We start from the raw sequence: 18569 nt of genomic DNA, 5'->3' as shown, positions 1-18569 counted from the left end.
GGATTACGTATTGGTTGTTGTTGTTGTAATAGGGGATATTCAAAACGCTAGGTGGTCTGGCAACACTGTGCGCGCAGCCATTTTGAGAGCGGCGTCGGCGCCGTCGTTTGACCTTGCGGCCTGCTGTGTGTTAGCTGTAATACTTGCTCTACGGGTGTTTTTCGATGTTTTAACGGGCTGTGGATTCTAGCTATGGCAAGTTCTCGGTGGGTCCGTGATCTAAGCGTCCTTCCTACACTAAGCGATGCAACGGTAACGAACTTCTGCACCGAAAACGACGCATCCCTACGGCAGCAGCGGCGAGCGTACAACTTCACGGTGGAGGCGTACGCCGAGCCGTCTTCGGTAGCTACTTGTATGCCTGACGTAAGGTGAGTGCTATTTCTTGTGTGCTACTGTGGATTATGTCATAAGTAGTGTTAATTCGTTAGTTTCGCTGCTTGTCTACCGCTTGGCGATCGTTCCCATACCTGCGGATGTTCTGTTTACGAAGCTACCTGCAGTGCAACACGGTAGAAGCAAGCGCTCGAACTCCTGAGCGTAAAGTATAGATTTTCGTGCTCGTACGAAAACTGCAAAAGCTTTACACCACACATTTTCATGGTTCGCGCACCCGCCCGAGGACATTCCAGCATACAGCATACCGTAGTGTTTAGTGTTTTCGTAAACATATTCTAGCGCTTAGACCGAGGTCGTCGACGGCGTCAACAGAGGTTTGTAGGGTTACAGAAGGGTTTTTGGACGCATAAGATGTTATTTTTGAAGATGCGAAGTGCTTTTTATACGTAACTCGTACATTTGGCGAACTTCAATGCATCTGCCGTGCATCTATCGGCTCTGTAATGACATCAAACGGCAGACATAAAGGGGGGTGTTGCTTAACAAAGTGCGCTGGTTTGAGGGCATAAAAGAGAGGAAAATGAAGTTTTAGCATAAAAGCAGTAAGCGGCGGGCGTGTGTGTGCGCGCGCGTGCGTGCTTGTAGCGGGGGTTTTACATTGCCAGCAAGTACGTTTCCCAGCAAGTGTCAGTGTAGAACAAATGGATGGTTTATGTATTTTTTGTCAGCACAAGGCACATTGTGTACAAACTTCACCCGTTTATGTAAAAGAAACATTGAACTGGACATTGAACTGAGGGTTCTTCTAAGGTATGTAGTAAACTTAAAGCTTCCTTGTTGCTTTTTTTTTTAGCTGTGGTCTTGTCCACGCTCGAGGCACATGCTTCAGGAGCCAAAAGAAGGCAGGTGCGCCCTACCAAGTTCAAGTAACCCTGGACAGAAGCTCGGGTGTCGTCAAGGCCACAACGTGCCAGTGTCCAGCTGGTAGTGGGGGTGCATGCAGCCACGTGCTTGCGCTTTTGCGTTTGCTGGTCCTCCTCCAACAACATGGTTACAAAGAGCCACCACCAGTGCTTTCTTGCACGGAGTTGCCCCAGCGGTGGAGGCGCCCCCGACACGAAGGAATCAAGCCCACAAGTGTCCAGTCTGTGGATTGGCGGAGGGTGCATGAGGGTGGACGTGAAGTCCCGAAGTCAGTGAATCTGTGTGGTGCCCAAAGCAAGGATGACGAGCGAGTGCTTCAATCTTGCAAGAACTTTGGCGAGAGGTTAATGGCTCTGGGGAAGACATCTTTTGCAGCTGTCCTGTTGAGCGATCCTGGAGCCATGGTGTCAACAAAATTCGGTCTTGCACCGTCTGGCTCGCCTGCAACCTATCACCAGGGCCACCAACCATCCGGCTTCACCACCTGGCTTGGGAACTTGAGCCCTGGAAAGAGCCTGTCACTCCCTCTGCCAAGACTGGACTTCTTCGAGGACAGTGTGCAGCACGAATTTCAAGGAGACTTCTCAAGCCGGGAGAAAGCCATTCTTGATGTGAGTACCTAAAACCGATTTTTCTAACAAAACATGGAAGTTGGTCAGTTGAAGGTGGAATTTTTTTAACAACTTAATTTCATGGCACCTATCCGGGGTGTTAGGTCAGCATACTTTAAAGCGTTTAAACGTCAGCATACTTTAAAGCTCCCAATATTGTAGTTAACTTTGGTGTAGGCACTGCAGTGCGCCTTCATTTTTCCGTCGTAGAACTTCATCCGTGGGACTTTTTCCCCCAGCGAGTTTTCTGGCTGCACATGAACTTTAACTTTCTTTTAATTTTTAAAAACTGAAATAAAGCATTCTTTAGCATGGTTGACTAGCAGGCTTAATTTTTTTCAGGACATATCCGTATCCATCCAGGAGGCACGTGACCTGGAAAAGAATACACGACAGCATAGCCAAAGCGAGACATGGGTTCGTGCTCGCAGACACCGTCTTACTGCGTCGGCCTTTGGCAAGGTGCTGATGAGGCAAAGCTGGACCCAAAAAGGCCTGCACCACTTGCTTGACCCCAAGGACCTGTCGCGGGTGCGGCCCATACAGTATGGTAGGAGGAATGAAGCTGCTGCAACCCATCGCTACACAAACGTTCTCCGGAAGCTGGGCCACGACGTCACTGTGGAGCACTGTGGACTTTTCGTCGACCCTGCCTCTCCGTGGTTGGGGGCAACACCCGACAGGCTTGTTTTCGACCCTGAAGAAGGCACGTTTGGGGTGCTGGAGGTGAAGTGTCCGTATTCGTTGACGGGTTCTGACCCAAAAACCGTGCCTGACAACGAGAACTTCTATATGCAGTTCACTAATGGCAGTGAACCCCGTCTGCTGCGCGACCATGAGTACTACCAGCAGGTAGTAGGCCAGATGGCATTAACGGGTTGTCAGTGGGGAGACTTTGCTGTTTTCTCTGAGAAGTGGATTGCGATTGAAAGAATACGCTTTGAAAACTCTGAGTGGGAGGCAATGAAGGCTCGGCTTGATTTTTTTTTTTTCAACGATATGCTGCGTTACTTCTGTGAAACGTAGGAGCACCTTGGAAGTGTGCTGTCTTTTTTTTTAACATGAATGGAGCTGCTAAAGTTTAATGTTACTAGTGAATAACTGTCTGAATCTTTGCATTTGCCTCTTTAAGGAAAACATGTTCAGGAATGATTGCATTAAACAAGCCCTATAAATATCTGGTACGTATTTGTGTGCTCCAATAAAACGTGTACTGTTTTTGTTACTGCCACGGGCAAAACTTCAGACTCCAACTTGTGTGCATACCTGCGAGCCAGCATGTCAGCGTCTATTCTGCCAGAAACAAAACTGTTACCCCTTTAACTCATGCGAATATACCAACCAACCTGTCAGCATTACCATCAAGTAGAATGACTGATCAAAGAAAGGTGTTCAGTTGCATTCTTTTATGACAAACATTTTATTCACACAATATATTTACACAAGAGTAACATGTCTGGACTAAATTCAGCCCTGTGTACCAGTCACATCTGAGATCCGTCAACAACTGACTGGACATCTGGGCTTGAAATCAGGTCCAAATGCAGATTTGTTAGTACAGTGAAAGCTCATTAATTGAATTGCAAGGGAACACCATTTCAGTTCGAATTAATGAAAACTGTAAATAAGGAACAATAATGACAGTGGGGAAGCAGTAGGGCATGTCAACACTTTGACGCTTGAAAAAGCCTGTGATTGCCGCTTGACTTTTGTCCCTGACAGTTGGCACTTTTTACTCTACCAAATGTAGCCAAAACCTTATCTCTGCCTTCTCGAAATCCACAGAAGAGATGGGCGGCATTCCATACGGCCATGACTTCATAGCGGACGGCCGCACTATGCTTTGTTTTTTCTCCTCCTTGCTGTTGTTGGCAGCGACAGGTTCAAATCAAAATCAAATCAGTTTATTTCCAACAACAGTGTTGGGGGTCCCTTAGGGGAAAAGCGGCTAGCTACCGCTTGAAGGTGCCTGAGGGCCGCATACATGACAGCACCACGTGAAAAAGGATAATATAAATACATGGACGCTTGGAAGATTTGAAAATGCCCCATGAAGCAAACATATTCCTTCAGAAACTTGTAAAAAAAAGTAAAAATAAAAATATCAGTACATGGTGACCTTTATCTGATGCACAAAAACACAAACACTACACGACGTGCCCATACCACTGCACGCTATTCTGATGATTACAAAAGAAGAAGAAAAAAAAGAACAGATGAGCAATAAATATCAACAGTCGCTACACTATGTTTATACAAGGAATATAAAGTTACATTTTAAATAGATTGCTGGTTCACAGATAATGCACACACAAGGAAATGCAGGCATAACGAAATAAACACGTGCACAAAGCCAGTGCTTCTGACCTGACATATGATGCCCTCATCTGTCAGTGGACAACACACCACAGCATCCTCACGTAGTTCGCAATGAATGCGTCTTCCAAAACTTCCATCATGTGGGATATAGATTGATTTTAGCATATCTTGTATTCTATGGAGCAGTGTGTGCAAGCACTGGGTGCGTTTCTCTGGCCATGTGCGAAGCGCCGGCACATAGTTTGAGTTATCCGTGGCAGCAGCGCCTACTGGGGTTTGAATTAACGGGCTTCTTTATACATAGACTTCTATGGAGCCTTGTTAGGACCAAATCGTACAATTTGAAATAACCATAAATTTGGATTATTGAAGTTCGAAGTAACGAGCTTTCACTGTACATGTCTTATGATTATTCAGCTCTCTAAACTACCCACATCTGTTTTCATGCTAACATTGGACTAGGCCACACCGGGGTTCGCAATCAGGTCTGACTGAAGGTTAGTTAGCACGGCGACTACAGTCCATATTTGAGTCACCACAGGTGCCAGTGTGAGGGGAACTGGGCGATCGAAGATGTGAAACGCTTTGATTCGCTGTATCCTCCTCTCCACGTGAATTCTCAGGGAGGCAATTTCCTGTGTCTCTCTCACTTCTTGTTCAGACAGCTTCCCGTTTTGCAGGAAAGGAGGAATGTTCAGGCTGACACCTTTCTCTTCAAGAAGGTCGGCAATTTTGAACCCCTTGTCTGCCATCACAACATCACCTTCGTCAAAGCTAAGGTCCAAGAACCCACTCTGAATTACACATTCACGGTCCGACATGCAGCCTGTGTATAACTCGGAAACGAATGAGAGTTGACCACTCGGCATTATTCCAATGAGTCCCTTGAAGGTGTTTGCAGACTTGTACTGGGAGTACGTGCTTGACTGTAATGCAAGGGAGCTGGGGACTGCGCACCTGATCTCTGTGGCATCCAAAATCACCCTGGTTTTCTTGCACTTTTCAGTGAACGAAGCAGGCATTGTATCATTCACAGCTTCCCTGGATGGCCAGATATGCATCTTTATCACCTTAGCATAAAGAAGGTTGACCCATTCACAGCAAATTCTCGACACAGTGGGCTGCGAAATGGCAAATATATCCGCCAGGTCTTGCTCAAACAGGCCAAGCCGCAACCTCACTAACACGAGAAACAGTTCATTTTCTCGGTCCAGCTTCCGTTTCCTTCCCTGGCTGTTGCTTCCTGGATCTGCTAGTTCTGCCACTGCAACAAAGGTGTCATAGTCGGGGAGTCCAGTGTAGAACATCATTTGTTCACTGGAGCCTTTGAAACGGTCAATGCAAAAAGGTGCATTCTTCAACTTTTCTTCTTCCAGTTGCTGCTGAATCACAAGGAGGTCTCCCTCCGCTTTGTAGGCAGCAGCCTTTGCTTGCAACAACTCTTCCGTCAAACCATCACACTGTTTCTGTAGCTTTGAGAGATCTCCGGCTTGCTTCTTTTCTTGAAGAGCTTCTCGGCTTTGCGCTTCTTCAAGTTTCCTTTTCAGGCCACTGCACTGCTCTTTTAACAGTTCGATTTGCTCAGCCTGCTTCTGCACAACAACCTTTAGTGTTTCCACCTCATCACTGTCTTGCATATCGATGGCTGTATCCACCTCTTCCACCTGATCTTTCCCTCCAGACTCCTCAGTTGCATCCCTGTCAGGCGAGGGCAAGTTTAGTGTAGCAAAGGATTGGGCATTTTTCTGCTGGGGCAAGGGGGTACGCACCTTCGGTGCCTTCCTTTCTTTTTTGGGCTTGGAAAACACAAACACTGAAGGCACTGCTGTTTCACGAAGAATCCTCCTTCCGCTTGCCACTCCAGGGATGAAGTCTGTTGGCTTGAAGTGGGAACTGCAGACCTTTGTGTTGCTCTTTATCGTGAACAATGGGCCCTCGTCCCGCTTGATGGCAATTATCCAGCTTTTTCGAAGTGAAGAGGCTTGTGGAAAACGGTGGTACGAGACCTGGAGTGTAAAGCAGACACAAATTAATATTGTTTACAAAGCTCTGACATTGCAACTCTCTTAACCCGCATAGGAACACAGGGCTAAATAAACCAAAATCATCGTCTGTCGGAACTTTCTCGAATGCTGGCGAATGAGCTGCTCTAGAAGATAGCATTGTCAACACCAAAGCAGTATGCTTCATTGCCACTGTCTTTTTTATAACAGTCTACACTGCCGTGTCTAACATTTTTTTTTTTCGTTGAGAGCCCGGCAACTGGCTAGTATTTGGAAATGCGTCTTTTGCCCTTTTTTTTCATAACGCCGGATGTACGTAACAACACCCGTTATAAGTTTGCGAAAAACCTAAAAACGCAAAACGAATGAACAAACCTGCTCCGTCGACACCACTAGTTTTGCCCGGCACGAGCTCAGATGAAAAGAGATGCTGTGTTTAAATGTAGGTAGGGCGCACCCATCGATGTAATCCGGCAATCCTACCTTGACCTACTCGGAAGGACTACAATGATAAATAAAATGTAGACTTAAAAAATGCCTGGGGAACGGAACGTACGCTCTCGCATTACGAATGCCAAAGGATGGGCGTGTGTGCGAAATGTGCGTTTCGTGCTTGCCGAGGCATTGCACCGCACGCACGAAGCGCACATTTCGTTACGCTACGAAAGAGCACAGTTGGCATGCCCAAATATTTACACACCTGCCCGCGAACCTGAAGAACCAGAACAACGCCATTTCCTTACGCCGCGACAGAGGAAATTTCAATGCTCCGGGCTATAATTTAGCCGTCCCTGCCCGTGAGCTAGCTATCATTCGCCGCACTCATGTGCTGTTAGGAATGCATGCGTAGCAATACATACTCGTAACTTGTATTACTGTTGAGTTACTACGTGTTTAGTTTTCACGCCGCAACATTGACGCCAGCGGAAGCCGTTCGGATCAGCCTGCGCGCGATCCCCTATGCTGTATTTTGGTTCCTTCATTCGCTCTTGTTTTCATTAAGTTAAACAAGATTGGTAATAAAAATAAGGGCTTACCTTGTCTCCTGTGCCGTTTCTGGTACCTCGCTGAGTGCACAGAGGCACGCAGCAGTGCGAAGGCATTGTAATTGTCGAGCGATTGAGCTCGCTTCCGTACGAAGGTGTACGGAATGAAGAACTCCGCGTCGAGCGGCGCCGCTCTCAAAATGGCGGCGCATAGTTTGCATTTCGTTCGATAGATGGCGCCTCTTTTTGAATATCCCCTATTGTTGTCTTCCAGCGTAGACATTGTCGATGAAGTCGATGGTGAAACGTGAAACGTGCCGTGAACCCCCTGCCGCGGCTATTACGCAACGTGGAGAGGCTACGACGCAACGTGGCGCGGCTATGACGCAACACACTCCAACACAATCCACTTTAATCCAACCCAATCCAAATCCAATCCAATCCAAGCCAAGCCAAGCCAAGCCAAGCCAAGCCAATCCAATCCAATCCAATCCAATCCAATCGAATCCAATCCAATGCCCTTCGCGAGAGAGTGTTATAGCGCCGAAATCGCGCCACCACAGGAACGCGAACCGAACGCGGCGAGAGAGGGTGTTGCGAGCGGAGAGAAGGCGAGGAGGACGCGGGGGAGAGGGCGCACCTGTGGCCGACGGTTGAATGAGTCAAGGATATAAGGCGCGTGCGTAACCTCCCATTCTGTGTCGGCTCCGTGGAGCAGTCGGTAAAGTGCCGTGTACCTTGCGTTCCGCCCGCAGAGTCGTGGGATCGAAACCTGGCGCCGGAAGGTATTATTTCTTTATATAGTGTAGGGTGCGGACTACGGACGCCAACGCGGGTGACATCGTGAGTTACTAAAATGCTCTGCATTTAAAAAACTTCCATTCCGTTGTATAAATCCCTCATGTGTTCAGGCAACACCGCCTGTATAATCATTGCCTAACGCGTCAGCAAAAAATGTCCAAACAGCCACTCTCCTGTTGCCTCTTTCCTACCCTTCCCCGCTCCGTAGCCTTCCTGCGTGCTTTCATGTCCGCCAGCCAGTGCCGCTTCTCGGAAACTATGCAAAATAGTTAAAAGTTTGTTTAGCGTTCCCCAGGTGGCGCTCCTACGCCTTCTTGTTTTTCACCATGCCAGTCTGTCTTGGTCTGTCGCTGATAAAACCGCCTTTGCCACGTACGCAAAATCACTTGTGCTGCCCTAGGCTGGTGCGGGCTTTGCACGCTTATCTATTGGATCACGGGCCCCGAAATTTTCTTAGAGGGGCATCACCCCTCTGTCCCTTCCGCATTTCGGTCTTGTTTTTTCTCCCACTGTTTGCACTCCGCATCGGTACGCACTTTTAAAATTGAGGACTGTACTCTAGAAGCGCCCGGTCAGCGTGGCTGGGCCGTCAGCTGCTTATTCTTTTGTTTTCTATAATGTTCTGAAATTTACAAGCACGTGATATTTTTGAAAGCAATGATAGACGTGAGCGCCTGAACCAAAAATGTGCACGCAAATTTTTCTTCAAAAATAATAAAAAAATAATGGCTGCACCATCCGAAAATATTGTTTTTCTGTTCGCTATTTGTCTATCCGACAATTAATACGTTCTTACACTATTTCATTTCCGCCTCCGTCAGTTATCTTAGGGAAAATGCACCATGTATGATGCGAGCGCCACATTGAACGCGATCCCCAGTGCGCCCCAGAACTAGCGCCCCGTCGCGGCTAATATGTGAGCAAGCAAAACGGCTCTTGAAACCCAACAGGCAAGCTGACAGACACACGTCGTAGAAGTGGGTGCAGCGTTCGCGATTCGCGGGCAGTGGCGTAATGCGAGATGTCCGCCGGCGCGCGCCACATAGCGGATGAGTGCCTGAACTAAGCGTCCTTACCTTTCCCATTGAAAAGCGCGCGACGCGTTAGGCAATGTTTATACAGGCGGCGTTGGTTCAGGTATATGGGTACCATATGCAGACATTGTGTATGGGCACCTGTTTTTACAATCCTGAACCATGTTCGAAGCCTTTGCTAATCTGCTAATAAAATCTGTAGTAATTATCTGTAAACAATGGAAATATGCAGCAAAGTGTTAAATTCATGTGTCTAGTTGGGTTTTCTGTAAAATTTATTTACTTTATAAAACTATATTGACCTGGATGAGAGCCTTGTACAATCGTCCAGTAAAAGTGATCTCGTTGTAGAAAACAAAGAACGATGTCAAAGCCGGCATTGGCTGTTAAAATATTAAAAAATGACCGCAGCGCCGGTCTATGGAACTAATCCTGTTTGTGCTAGTTTCTAAATATGTTCGCTGGCTCCCACAGTTGCGCAGATGTGTTTAAGAAATCCTAAAGGCGTTTTTAAGAAATGTGGACTGCTACACTGAATTATGTTTGCAACAAAGCAGCTATATATATGCTGCCAATATTTCTGTATCAGATTTCGTACCCTGCGTCGCCGAACTACTACCAGCGCTCATGCCAGTCGACGAAAGAAGCTCTAACATTTGCCGCAACAATGCAAATAGACAGCCCATGCACGCCATATCAGAATGCGATGCGCTGAGTGAGAGCTTATTCCTGCGTAATCATTGGGTGAGCTGCTACGTGGATGCACGTTACATATTGCTAGTAGGGAGGCTATGCTTTAAAGTAAGAACGATCTTGCCGCATGACATTCGTAAAAGTGGGAAGGGTAGATTTTGTGCCGCCGCCGCTTAAAACCCGACCCAGAGAACCCTGTACGAGCCTAGCTGCAGCATCGCCGCATATGCACCGGTTTTAGGGGAAGCACTCCAATGCGCTTACGTCTACATAAACGTTACGGCTGCTGGCAAATTACGTCTAGTGAGACCAACATTCCCACCATCAGTACGCTAAATTCATATATGCTGCGAGAAATAAACTTAAATTTTCTCAAATTATTACAATAGTTGGATGACCATAAACAAAAGGTACTATAAGGTCGGATGAACCAATCAAAATACTTGATTCAAGTGACGTGGTTGGACCGACACTGCTGTCATGGTCCTGCTGCGGATGCAAAAGAAAACGGTCGCCCGACACCAAACTCTATGCCCGATACGGGCCCATGTGTCGGTCCAGCAAGTTGTATCCGGTATGTCGGATCCAACATGTCGGACGGAGAAGAAATCTGGCTTTAACAAGCGTCACAACCTCCTGGTGGCACTTACAAAGTATGCAAGGTTAGGGCTCTTATCTATAACAAACCTGGTTATCAGGCCGCCCGACCCAAGCCATGGATGCAACTTGTCATAGATAGTCGACTTCTTCAGGTTCGACGTGCTTGACAGCAGCGGCTGCATAGACAGTGCATTTTCGCGTTAACATTACGCACGTCAGCGCGCGGACTTTCGCATGTAAAAAAAAACCTCCATGGACAGGTTTCACCGCAATGCTCTCGAATGAGCATTCACTCTTATCAAGTGGGTAAAGGAGTAAAGCTGTAGACTGGGCTAGTTGGTAATTCATACTGGTCAAATGTAGCGCAGGAGAAACACACGGGACGGAAAGAATACACATGGACGAGCGCTAACTTCCAACTGATTCTTTATTCACGTAACGGCAGATGTATATGCTTTGCCTTAGCAGGAACAGTAAAAAGAGGGAAAAAAATACTGACAAAGAAAGAGTGAATACACCCAACACGCCAAACATTTTGACAATCACAGTGGCCTGTCGCGTATGGCATCACATTGCAGGAAATGTAGTTCACGGTCAGATAACGCAACAGACGGTTTGCTAACACAGTCGTTCCTTTCATGCGCCATCTGAGCTGCCTCACTGATTCAGGGCACTTGCTTGTCCTTAATTATCTTGACGTAAAGGAGGCCAATAACACGCACCAGCATCCATGCGATCTGACAGGACCATGCGATCTGACAGGACAAGAGAGCATTGTGTTTCAAGCGAAACGTATAACTCCAGATCAAACTTGGAATACGCCTCCTTTGTAGCGTAACGCGAGAGTAAAATAAAATTTGCCCATATCTTTCGCCTAAATTCTGTGTCACCTATTATCGTGTGCTTTTTTAAAAAGCTTCGCTGGTCATGCACCTTCACAGAGTGGAATGACTCCTAGTTTTTTTCATTGGGTTTTGCATTGCGTGGTGTACCAGCACATAACACATTTTCGTGTGAAATCCTGTACGTGTCAGAGTTATTCCTCCAATTTTCTCCCTCGGACGCAGCGGTTGGTCACTTAGTTGCGCTGTAGCATGGACAACCCGCAATTCTTTTATAAATGGCTGGCGCAAACGTGATAAGGTGGGCAAAAATGTAGATAACTTGCTCGAATAAATTGGAAAGTGACTAAAATGTGCTGCGTTGATTATAATAAACTTGATATAATGCTGTACCAGTGTAGTGTAAAGGAGAACAAATATGGGGAAAATTAGTAAATGATTTGGGGTGGGTTGCTGCATTTGCACTTATATATGCAGTCCCGGTGTTAAGGTACACCACAGCGCACTCGAGTTACCAATCTATTCCGCAACAAAGAAAATTTGCGAATTGCAGCAACCTGGATCCCTTTGATTTAAAAATGGCATCTGCGCTGTGGCCCTGAACTATGCAAAACGCCATGCTTGCACTGCGTGATGCCACAGCGCAGGCCATACTTCTGAGTCCAGTCGTGTGCTCGACATCGTCATTCGCTGAAATTTTATGGTTGGCTGCATAGATTGGCCAATTGAGTGCGTTGCGGGGAGGCTAAACCACGGGTTTGTATAGCGTACATCAACGTTTAAAATAAAAATGGCAATGTATTGACGGAAAAACATACCGTAATCCCTCGTTTCGTTATAACAAAATCGCTTTACTCGAAATATCGCTTTATTTGACATTTCTTTTGGTCCCAACCCAAACGCATGCATTTTAGGCCGCATTAATCGAAGCGCACCATGAGCTGGACCCGCTTAGAGCGAAGTGGCGAGCGGAGGCGTCGCCGATCACCAGCGACCCAGCGGCGAGTCAGGCGGTGAATATGGCGGGTTAACAAGCTGGTGTTTCCTCGGCGATTTTCTCGAGCTGGTCATGCTCGGTTTACGCCATCTCACTTTTGACAAACAGCCCAAATGTGTGGTAAAGTGATTGGATTTTGTTCCTAGAGAATGGTCAGTGGCGTGGACGCGACGGTGCGCGAACAGTGACACTCGAAGCGTAGAATTAGAAGTGTCGTCGAGATTCGGAGCGCCCAAAAGCTCTTGTTTTGCAAACTGCATGGCTGCACACCTTGAGCAAAAAATGCCCAATATTCACGCAAAGCCCTTAGTGCAAAAAAAGTCAGTTGTCATGATTTCGCTGTGTACCTACAATGAGCCACCGGTTAATTGTTTTTTTTTTTAGATCAACAAACACAACCTCAGACTCGAGCAGCGGAATTTGCAGCGCTTTCAAGCGTGACACTCTCGTAGCGTTCCGTGACACCCGCCCGCCCTCCCCCCCCTCCCCTATCGAAGTGGCCCCTGCCTTCCCCTCCTCATTCCCTCTGAAGCCTGCGAGGCGTTCGGACGCCAGTCATTGCTTGGTCAAATTGGAGCGGAGGTTGCTCGCGCCCGGCAAGAACATGAAACAGCCAGAGCTCACTGCCTTTTTTGCACCTGAATAAGGTTTTCCCTGAATACATTGTGTTTTGATTCCTCGCAGTTGTGGCACAATTAAAGCTCAAGTACTTTAGTTTTCTCTAGTGGTCGCTGATATCAAAATACCGCTTATAACGAAATTTTTGCCGTCTAGATGACTTTGTTATAACGAGGGATTACTGTATAACCAGAGCAAATATCTACTGTTTTAAGTACACATTGAAAAAAAGATTGCTAAAAAATTACGAAAGATTTCATTCTTACTCCAGTGCTACCTTCCGAAGTGCTGATGGAGAGAGAGAGAGAGAGAGAGAGAAAGAGAGAATGTATTTATTGAACGTCTAAAGTGGGTCCTGTGGCCCGTTGGGAATGGTTCCTTGTTAACAGGAGCCCATATGACGTCAGAGCCTCCTTAGCCCTGTCGGCCAGCGCAAGCTGGGTCGCCATTGAGGAGCTGGACATCGAAACCTCCCATTGCTCTAGACTCTAAAAGAGGGGGTGGGGGAATATAAGAGGGCTGGAATATATGAAGTAGCACTACCCAATTATGTGGCAGAGTGATCCTGGTTTTTTACAAAATTTGCAATCGGTAGCGTAATGATCCGGGAACACGAGGTGTCGTTTTGTTGGGTGGGGGAAGGGTCCAGATTGAAGGGAGCAAAAGGCTGCCTGTTGCTCTCTAGAGACGCTAGGATGAAGAAGAGGGCGTGTCTGTCTTTGTAGCCGATACTGCTGCGTGATTTCCCTGAAAGTAAGGAGCAGGCAGTACTCCACGTATGCCCCCTCAGCCTGGGGTGCGAGTGCGCAGGCTTCTGGTGGGCAAACGCGTTGCTCTCCATGAGGGCGTGAGCGGGCGTGGAAAAAAACTTGTTGCTCGAATATTCAGTTGACTTGAATGCTTAGTGAAGTGGAGGTTGCTGTGCATGAGATGCGTTTTACGACGGCCCTTGTCCTCCCCCTTCATATCTCATCGCATTTATGTTTTTTTATATGTGCATTTGTCGAAGAGCATTGTGTTGCTCTCCGTGAGGGCGTGAGCGGCCGGCTTCCACAGTAATTTGATTTTTCGGCTGAGTTTTTTGTTTTGTAGCAATTCTAAGGGTCGATGGAGAGACCCACCCCGATAGTTACGATATGCTTGCTGCGAATCGGTGAAGATCGTGTTTGCCGGCGTCTGTGTGAGGGCCAGAGCAATGGCCATCTCCTCCGCTTCTGTGATGTCCATGGTCTGTAGCGCTCACAAGGAGGCTGTTCCTGGTTGATGCCAGTTGAAGCGTTCCTGTACTGCGCAGCCCTCTACGGCTTCAAACGTAGCTGTATTCCGGCAACCTCGTCAGCCTGAACACCAACCTCACGCTCTTTTGAAGAAAAGCCTCCCCGCAGCAAGAGAAGAGCCGAGGAGGCGGCAGATCGCCCATCGCAAGAAAGCCATCAAATGCAACTTGAGCAGCACTCCAAGCAGGGGTTTGAGGAGCTTCAATGCTCAATCATTGCCCTATACACTGCATTGGCCAATATCAGGTTACACTATGCAATGCCACCGCTCTCGAATTTAAAGTAGCTATACTCCCGTCGGCGCGTACATCATCGCAAACACCACCCCCGCAAGTCGGAACTATTCGCTCCTCCCTTTATCCATGTGCACGGGGACACGGTGAACCCCCCTATGACGAAGCCGTACGATTGGCTGGCGTCGTCCAACTAGCCTCTGACCAACATGGGGCAAGGTCCAAACGGGGCTCCTTCAATAGATTTATCAATCACATACGGCAAGACATCCAGACTACACTAGATTTCATATCATTACAAGAGACAGTGGTGCCAGCTAAAATCTCGGTAGCACTGGCTACCACTACGTTCCGACAGATGCCGGTGGACCTTCGCCAAGACGGCCCGTCACTATACCTCCTGCATCGAAATATTCCCGCAAAGCACATATCGCTTGAATGCGGGGGACTGGAATACATTTTTCTTGAAAACCTGCCCGCTACCGTCAAGAAGAACGAAAGTCGTACCTCCTCAATATATATATATATATATATATATATATATATATATATATATATATATTGAGAGAGGAGAGTCGAGGACTCGTGAAGGAGGGCGGTTTATTCGAAGAGCCGATAACCGAGGAAGACCCCGTCAGGAAGCGGTGATGATGATGCCAGAAGCCGAGATGAAGATGAAGCGATGACGATAGGGCATCCTATCGGATCACGGCGATTGTCCCAGCACAGTAGATTGTCCCAAGACTGTAGATTCTCCTTGTCCTCACACTTATCTCCCCCCTCTTCGAAAGCGGTCACCCGGCCGCTGTCGAGGTTGTGTCGGACCGCTGGACATAAGGCTTGAGCCGCGAAACGTGGACGATTTCTGTTCCACGGCAGCGACGATCGGTAACGGCACTGTTTGGAGCCACGCGATAATTTACAGGAGACGTTTGCTCGAGCACTGTATAGGGTCCGATATACCGAGAAAGCCACTTTTCTGAAAGGCCAGGGTGACGCACAGGAGTCCATAACAAGACCTCGTCCCTTGGGTGAAACGTGACGTCGCGATGAGATTCGTCGTACCGAGGCTTGCGGGCGTATTGGCTGGCTTCTGTGTTCATGCGGGCGAGACGGCGGCAGTAAGCGACACGGGAAGCGAATTGTTCAGGAACACTGGCCGTGCAGTCAACAGGTGCCGACAAGAAAGTTGAATCCAGAACGGAGGGAGGTGGCGGCCATAGACAAGAAAATAGGGCGAAAAACCTGTGGTGCGCTGAACTGCGGAATTATATGCGTATGTTACGAACGGAAGTATTGTATCCCAATTGCTGTGATCCGGTCGGATGTACAGAGAGAGCATGTCGGATAGTGTTCGATGAAAACGTTCAGTCAAACCATTCGTTTGAGGATGATAACTGGACGTAGTTTTGTGAATGGTGTCGGCGGCACGAAGAACTTCCGCAAGAGTAGCGGACAGAAATGTTTTTCCGCGGTCGCTCAGGAGAACTCGAGGAGGTCCGTGGCGCAAAAATATGGAGCGCAAAAAGAACTCGGCGACTTCTACAGCGCAGCCAGTCCGAAGAGGGGCGGTTTCGGCATAGCGGGTTAGATGATCAACGGCGGTCACAACCCAACGCTGGCCAGCTGTGGAAATGGGCAAAGGACCATACAGGTCTATGCCGATGACTTCGAACGGTGCTGACGGACAAGGTAGCGGTTGTAGCATTCCAACCGGAGGTGACGTTGGCCGTTTACGATGCTGGCAGGGCGCGCAGGAGGCGACGTATTTGGCGACACTGGTGGAAAGGCCAGGCCAAAAGAAACGACTTTTGACGCGGTGGTAGGTCTTGTGGAAACCTAAATGTCCGGCAGTAGCGTCGTCATGAAAAACCCTCAGAATATGCTGCTGTAGAGATCGGGGGATGACGGCAACCCACTTGTCACCGGTAGGGTCGTAATTATAATGGTATAAAACACCGCCGAAAAGTCGAATTTTTTGCAGCTGGCGGCGCAAGCGGTTGGTAAGTGGCTTCGTCGAACCGGTAAGTTGATCAATTAGGTTTCTGCAGTACCGGTCTGCACGTTGAAGGGACGGTAGATCTTCGATGCTGTCGGAATTGATTTCGTCCAAGGGTGCCATTGCGAAGAGGACTTGGGCTGCATTGGATGGCGAATCATCTTCTGGAGACACAGGGCAGCGGGAAGCGCATCCATGTGCTTCTTGCCAGACTTGTATGTCACAGTAAAGTCGTATTCCTGTAACTTTAAAATCCAGCGACCAAGCCGTCCGTTTAGGTTTTTGAGCGATGAAAGCCAACAGAGAGCATGATGGTCTGTGACCACAGTGAAATGCCGTCCGTACAAGTACGGACGAAATTTCTGTACGGCCCAGACAACTGCAAGACATTCCTGCTCAGTGATTGAGTAGTTGCGTTCGGCAGGTGTCAATGCGCGACTTGCGTAGGCCACAACGTTCTCCACAGAGGAGGCGTTGCGTTGTAACAACACAACACCAAGGCCATGTCCACTGGCGTCTGTGTGCAGTACAGTGGCTGCCGTTTCGTCAAAGTGATGCAGCACTGGCGCAGATGTTAGAGCATGCTTGAGCTTTTGAAAGGTGGCTTCGCAATCTTCAGACCACACAAATGGGGCAGCGGATGCAAGAAGTTTATGGAGGGGTGAAGCAAGGGCAGCAAAGTTACGAATAAAACGCCGGAAATTGGAAGCTAAACCAAGGAAGCTGCGGAGGTCTTTTTGGCGGGCAGGGTGGGGAAAATTGCCTAGAGCATTAATTTTGTCCGGGTCAGGGCGAATTCCGTCTTTGCTCACAACATGCCCGAGCACCTTGATGGACTTGCTCGCGAATCGGCATTTTTTGGTGTTTAGTTGAAGTCCGGCGTTGGTAAGACATGTTAGGACTTCATCCAAGCGCTTCAGATGGTCGTCAAAAGTCGAGGAAAAAACGACGATATCGTCGAGGTAACACAGGCAGGTTCTCCATTTAAGGCCACGGAGGACTGTATCAATCATTCTCTCGAATGTGGCTGGAGCATTACACAGCCCGAATGGCATCACGTTAAATTCGTAAAGACCATCGGGTGTGGCGAAAGCTGTTTTTTCTTTGTCTGCCTCGTGCATGGGAACCTGCCAGAACCCAGAGCGGAGGTCTAGGCTCGAGAAGTATTCAGCACCTTGTAAAGTGTCCAGGGCATCATCAATACGAGGCATTGGATATACGTCCTTGCGTGTTATTTTGTTCAGTGCCCTGTAGTCTACGCAAAAGCGTACAGAACCGTCCTTTTTCTGTACCAAAACAACAGGAAAAGACCAGGGACTTCATGAAGGGCGAACAATATTTCTCTTGAGCATGTCGTCGACGTTCTCCTGTATTATTTTCCGCTCAGACATAGACACACGGTATGGACGGCGACGAACGATACAGGATCCGTCTGTTACAGGATCCGATACAGGTACCGCTGCTGATGTCTTCCCTAGGACAGAAGAGTACGCGCCAAAAGAACTCTGGTGTTTGGTCAGCAGAAGCAGCAATGCTTGCCTGTCCTCTGGCGGAAGGTCCGAACTTATGGCGGTGTTAAAAGCCGAAACTGGAGCGGGCGATGGGGAAACGTGGTCATCTGTCGAAATGGTTGACAGCGGAAGAATACAGGCTTCTTCATCGCCGAAAACCGAAGCGATGGTGGCACCTTGCGGCACTAAAATTGCTTCAGCAGATGTATTCACTGCGGCAACAAAAGCCGACCTACATGAAAAACGGACGAGACAGGTAGGTATGACCACTCCTTGGAGAATGAAATTGCCAGCTGGTGCAATCAACACGTCGACATCGGTTACTCTGTCGGACGACACGGAGAAAACGGTTTCTTTGCCTGGAAAGAGCACACAATCAGTTGTTGCGACCAGACGGTCCGTCCCACTTTCCGACAAACTGGCAAGGCAGGGGTCGGTGATGTGAATGGTGGGTTGATTACAGGTGATTATTGCCGATGCTGATGACAGGAAATCCCAGCCCAAGATGGCTTGATGTGCACATGGGGACAATAAAGAGAACTGTATGTGGTGGCCAATGCCATCAATAAAAACACGCGCAGTGCATAGTCCAGATGGTCGAATCCTTCCACCGTTGGCACCACGCAGAGCAGGACCATCATACGGCGTTGTCACCTTGCGTATCCGAGAGCACAAATCTGCGTGAATAACCGAAATGCTAGCCCCAGTGTCCACTAAAGCTTCAACACTAACGCCTTCAATGAAAACCGTTAATGTGTTCGATGGTGACTCAGGGGGACTTT

At 48.1% G+C, this 18569-nt stretch overlaps 2 protein-coding genes and 1 long non-coding RNA gene across 3 annotated transcripts in view; 1 reads left to right on the top strand and 2 right to left on the bottom strand.

Annotated features, from left to right (window-relative positions):
* The window catches only part of LOC144172688 (cytochrome P450 4C1-like), a 296669-nt gene that overhangs the window by 168071 nt on the left and 110029 nt on the right, over window positions 1–18569 (bottom strand). The window contains exon 3 of the mRNA XM_077701321.1: window positions 10398–10486. Within this exon, the coding sequence (XP_077557447.1) occupies window positions 10398–10486 (89 nt within the window). The remainder of the gene's footprint in view (window positions 1–10397; window positions 10487–18569) is intronic.
* Window positions 40–3320, top strand: LOC144172647 (uncharacterized). Its single transcript, XR_013323077.1, has 3 exons — window positions 40–371; window positions 1193–1874; window positions 2217–3320. It is a non-coding gene; the product is annotated as an uncharacterized LOC144172647 (long non-coding RNA).
* LOC144172661 (uncharacterized) lies at window positions 4284–5253 on the bottom strand. The gene has a single exon (XM_077701301.1). The coding sequence runs from the start codon at window positions 5213–5215 to the stop codon at window positions 4652–4654; it is 564 nt and encodes a 187-aa protein (XP_077557427.1). The 5' UTR covers window positions 5216–5253; the 3' UTR covers window positions 4284–4651.

Source organism: Haemaphysalis longicornis, unplaced genomic scaffold, assembly GCF_048455015.1.
Source record: "Haemaphysalis longicornis isolate Haplotype H1 unplaced genomic scaffold, Haemaphysalis longicornis Haplotype H1 scaffold_25, whole genome shotgun sequence".
NCBI classification, from domain to species: Eukaryota; Metazoa; Arthropoda; class Arachnida; order Ixodida; family Ixodidae; genus Haemaphysalis; species Haemaphysalis longicornis.
Note: the sequence above shows the minus strand (reverse complement) of the source record. Positions and strands in the feature narration are given on the sequence as shown.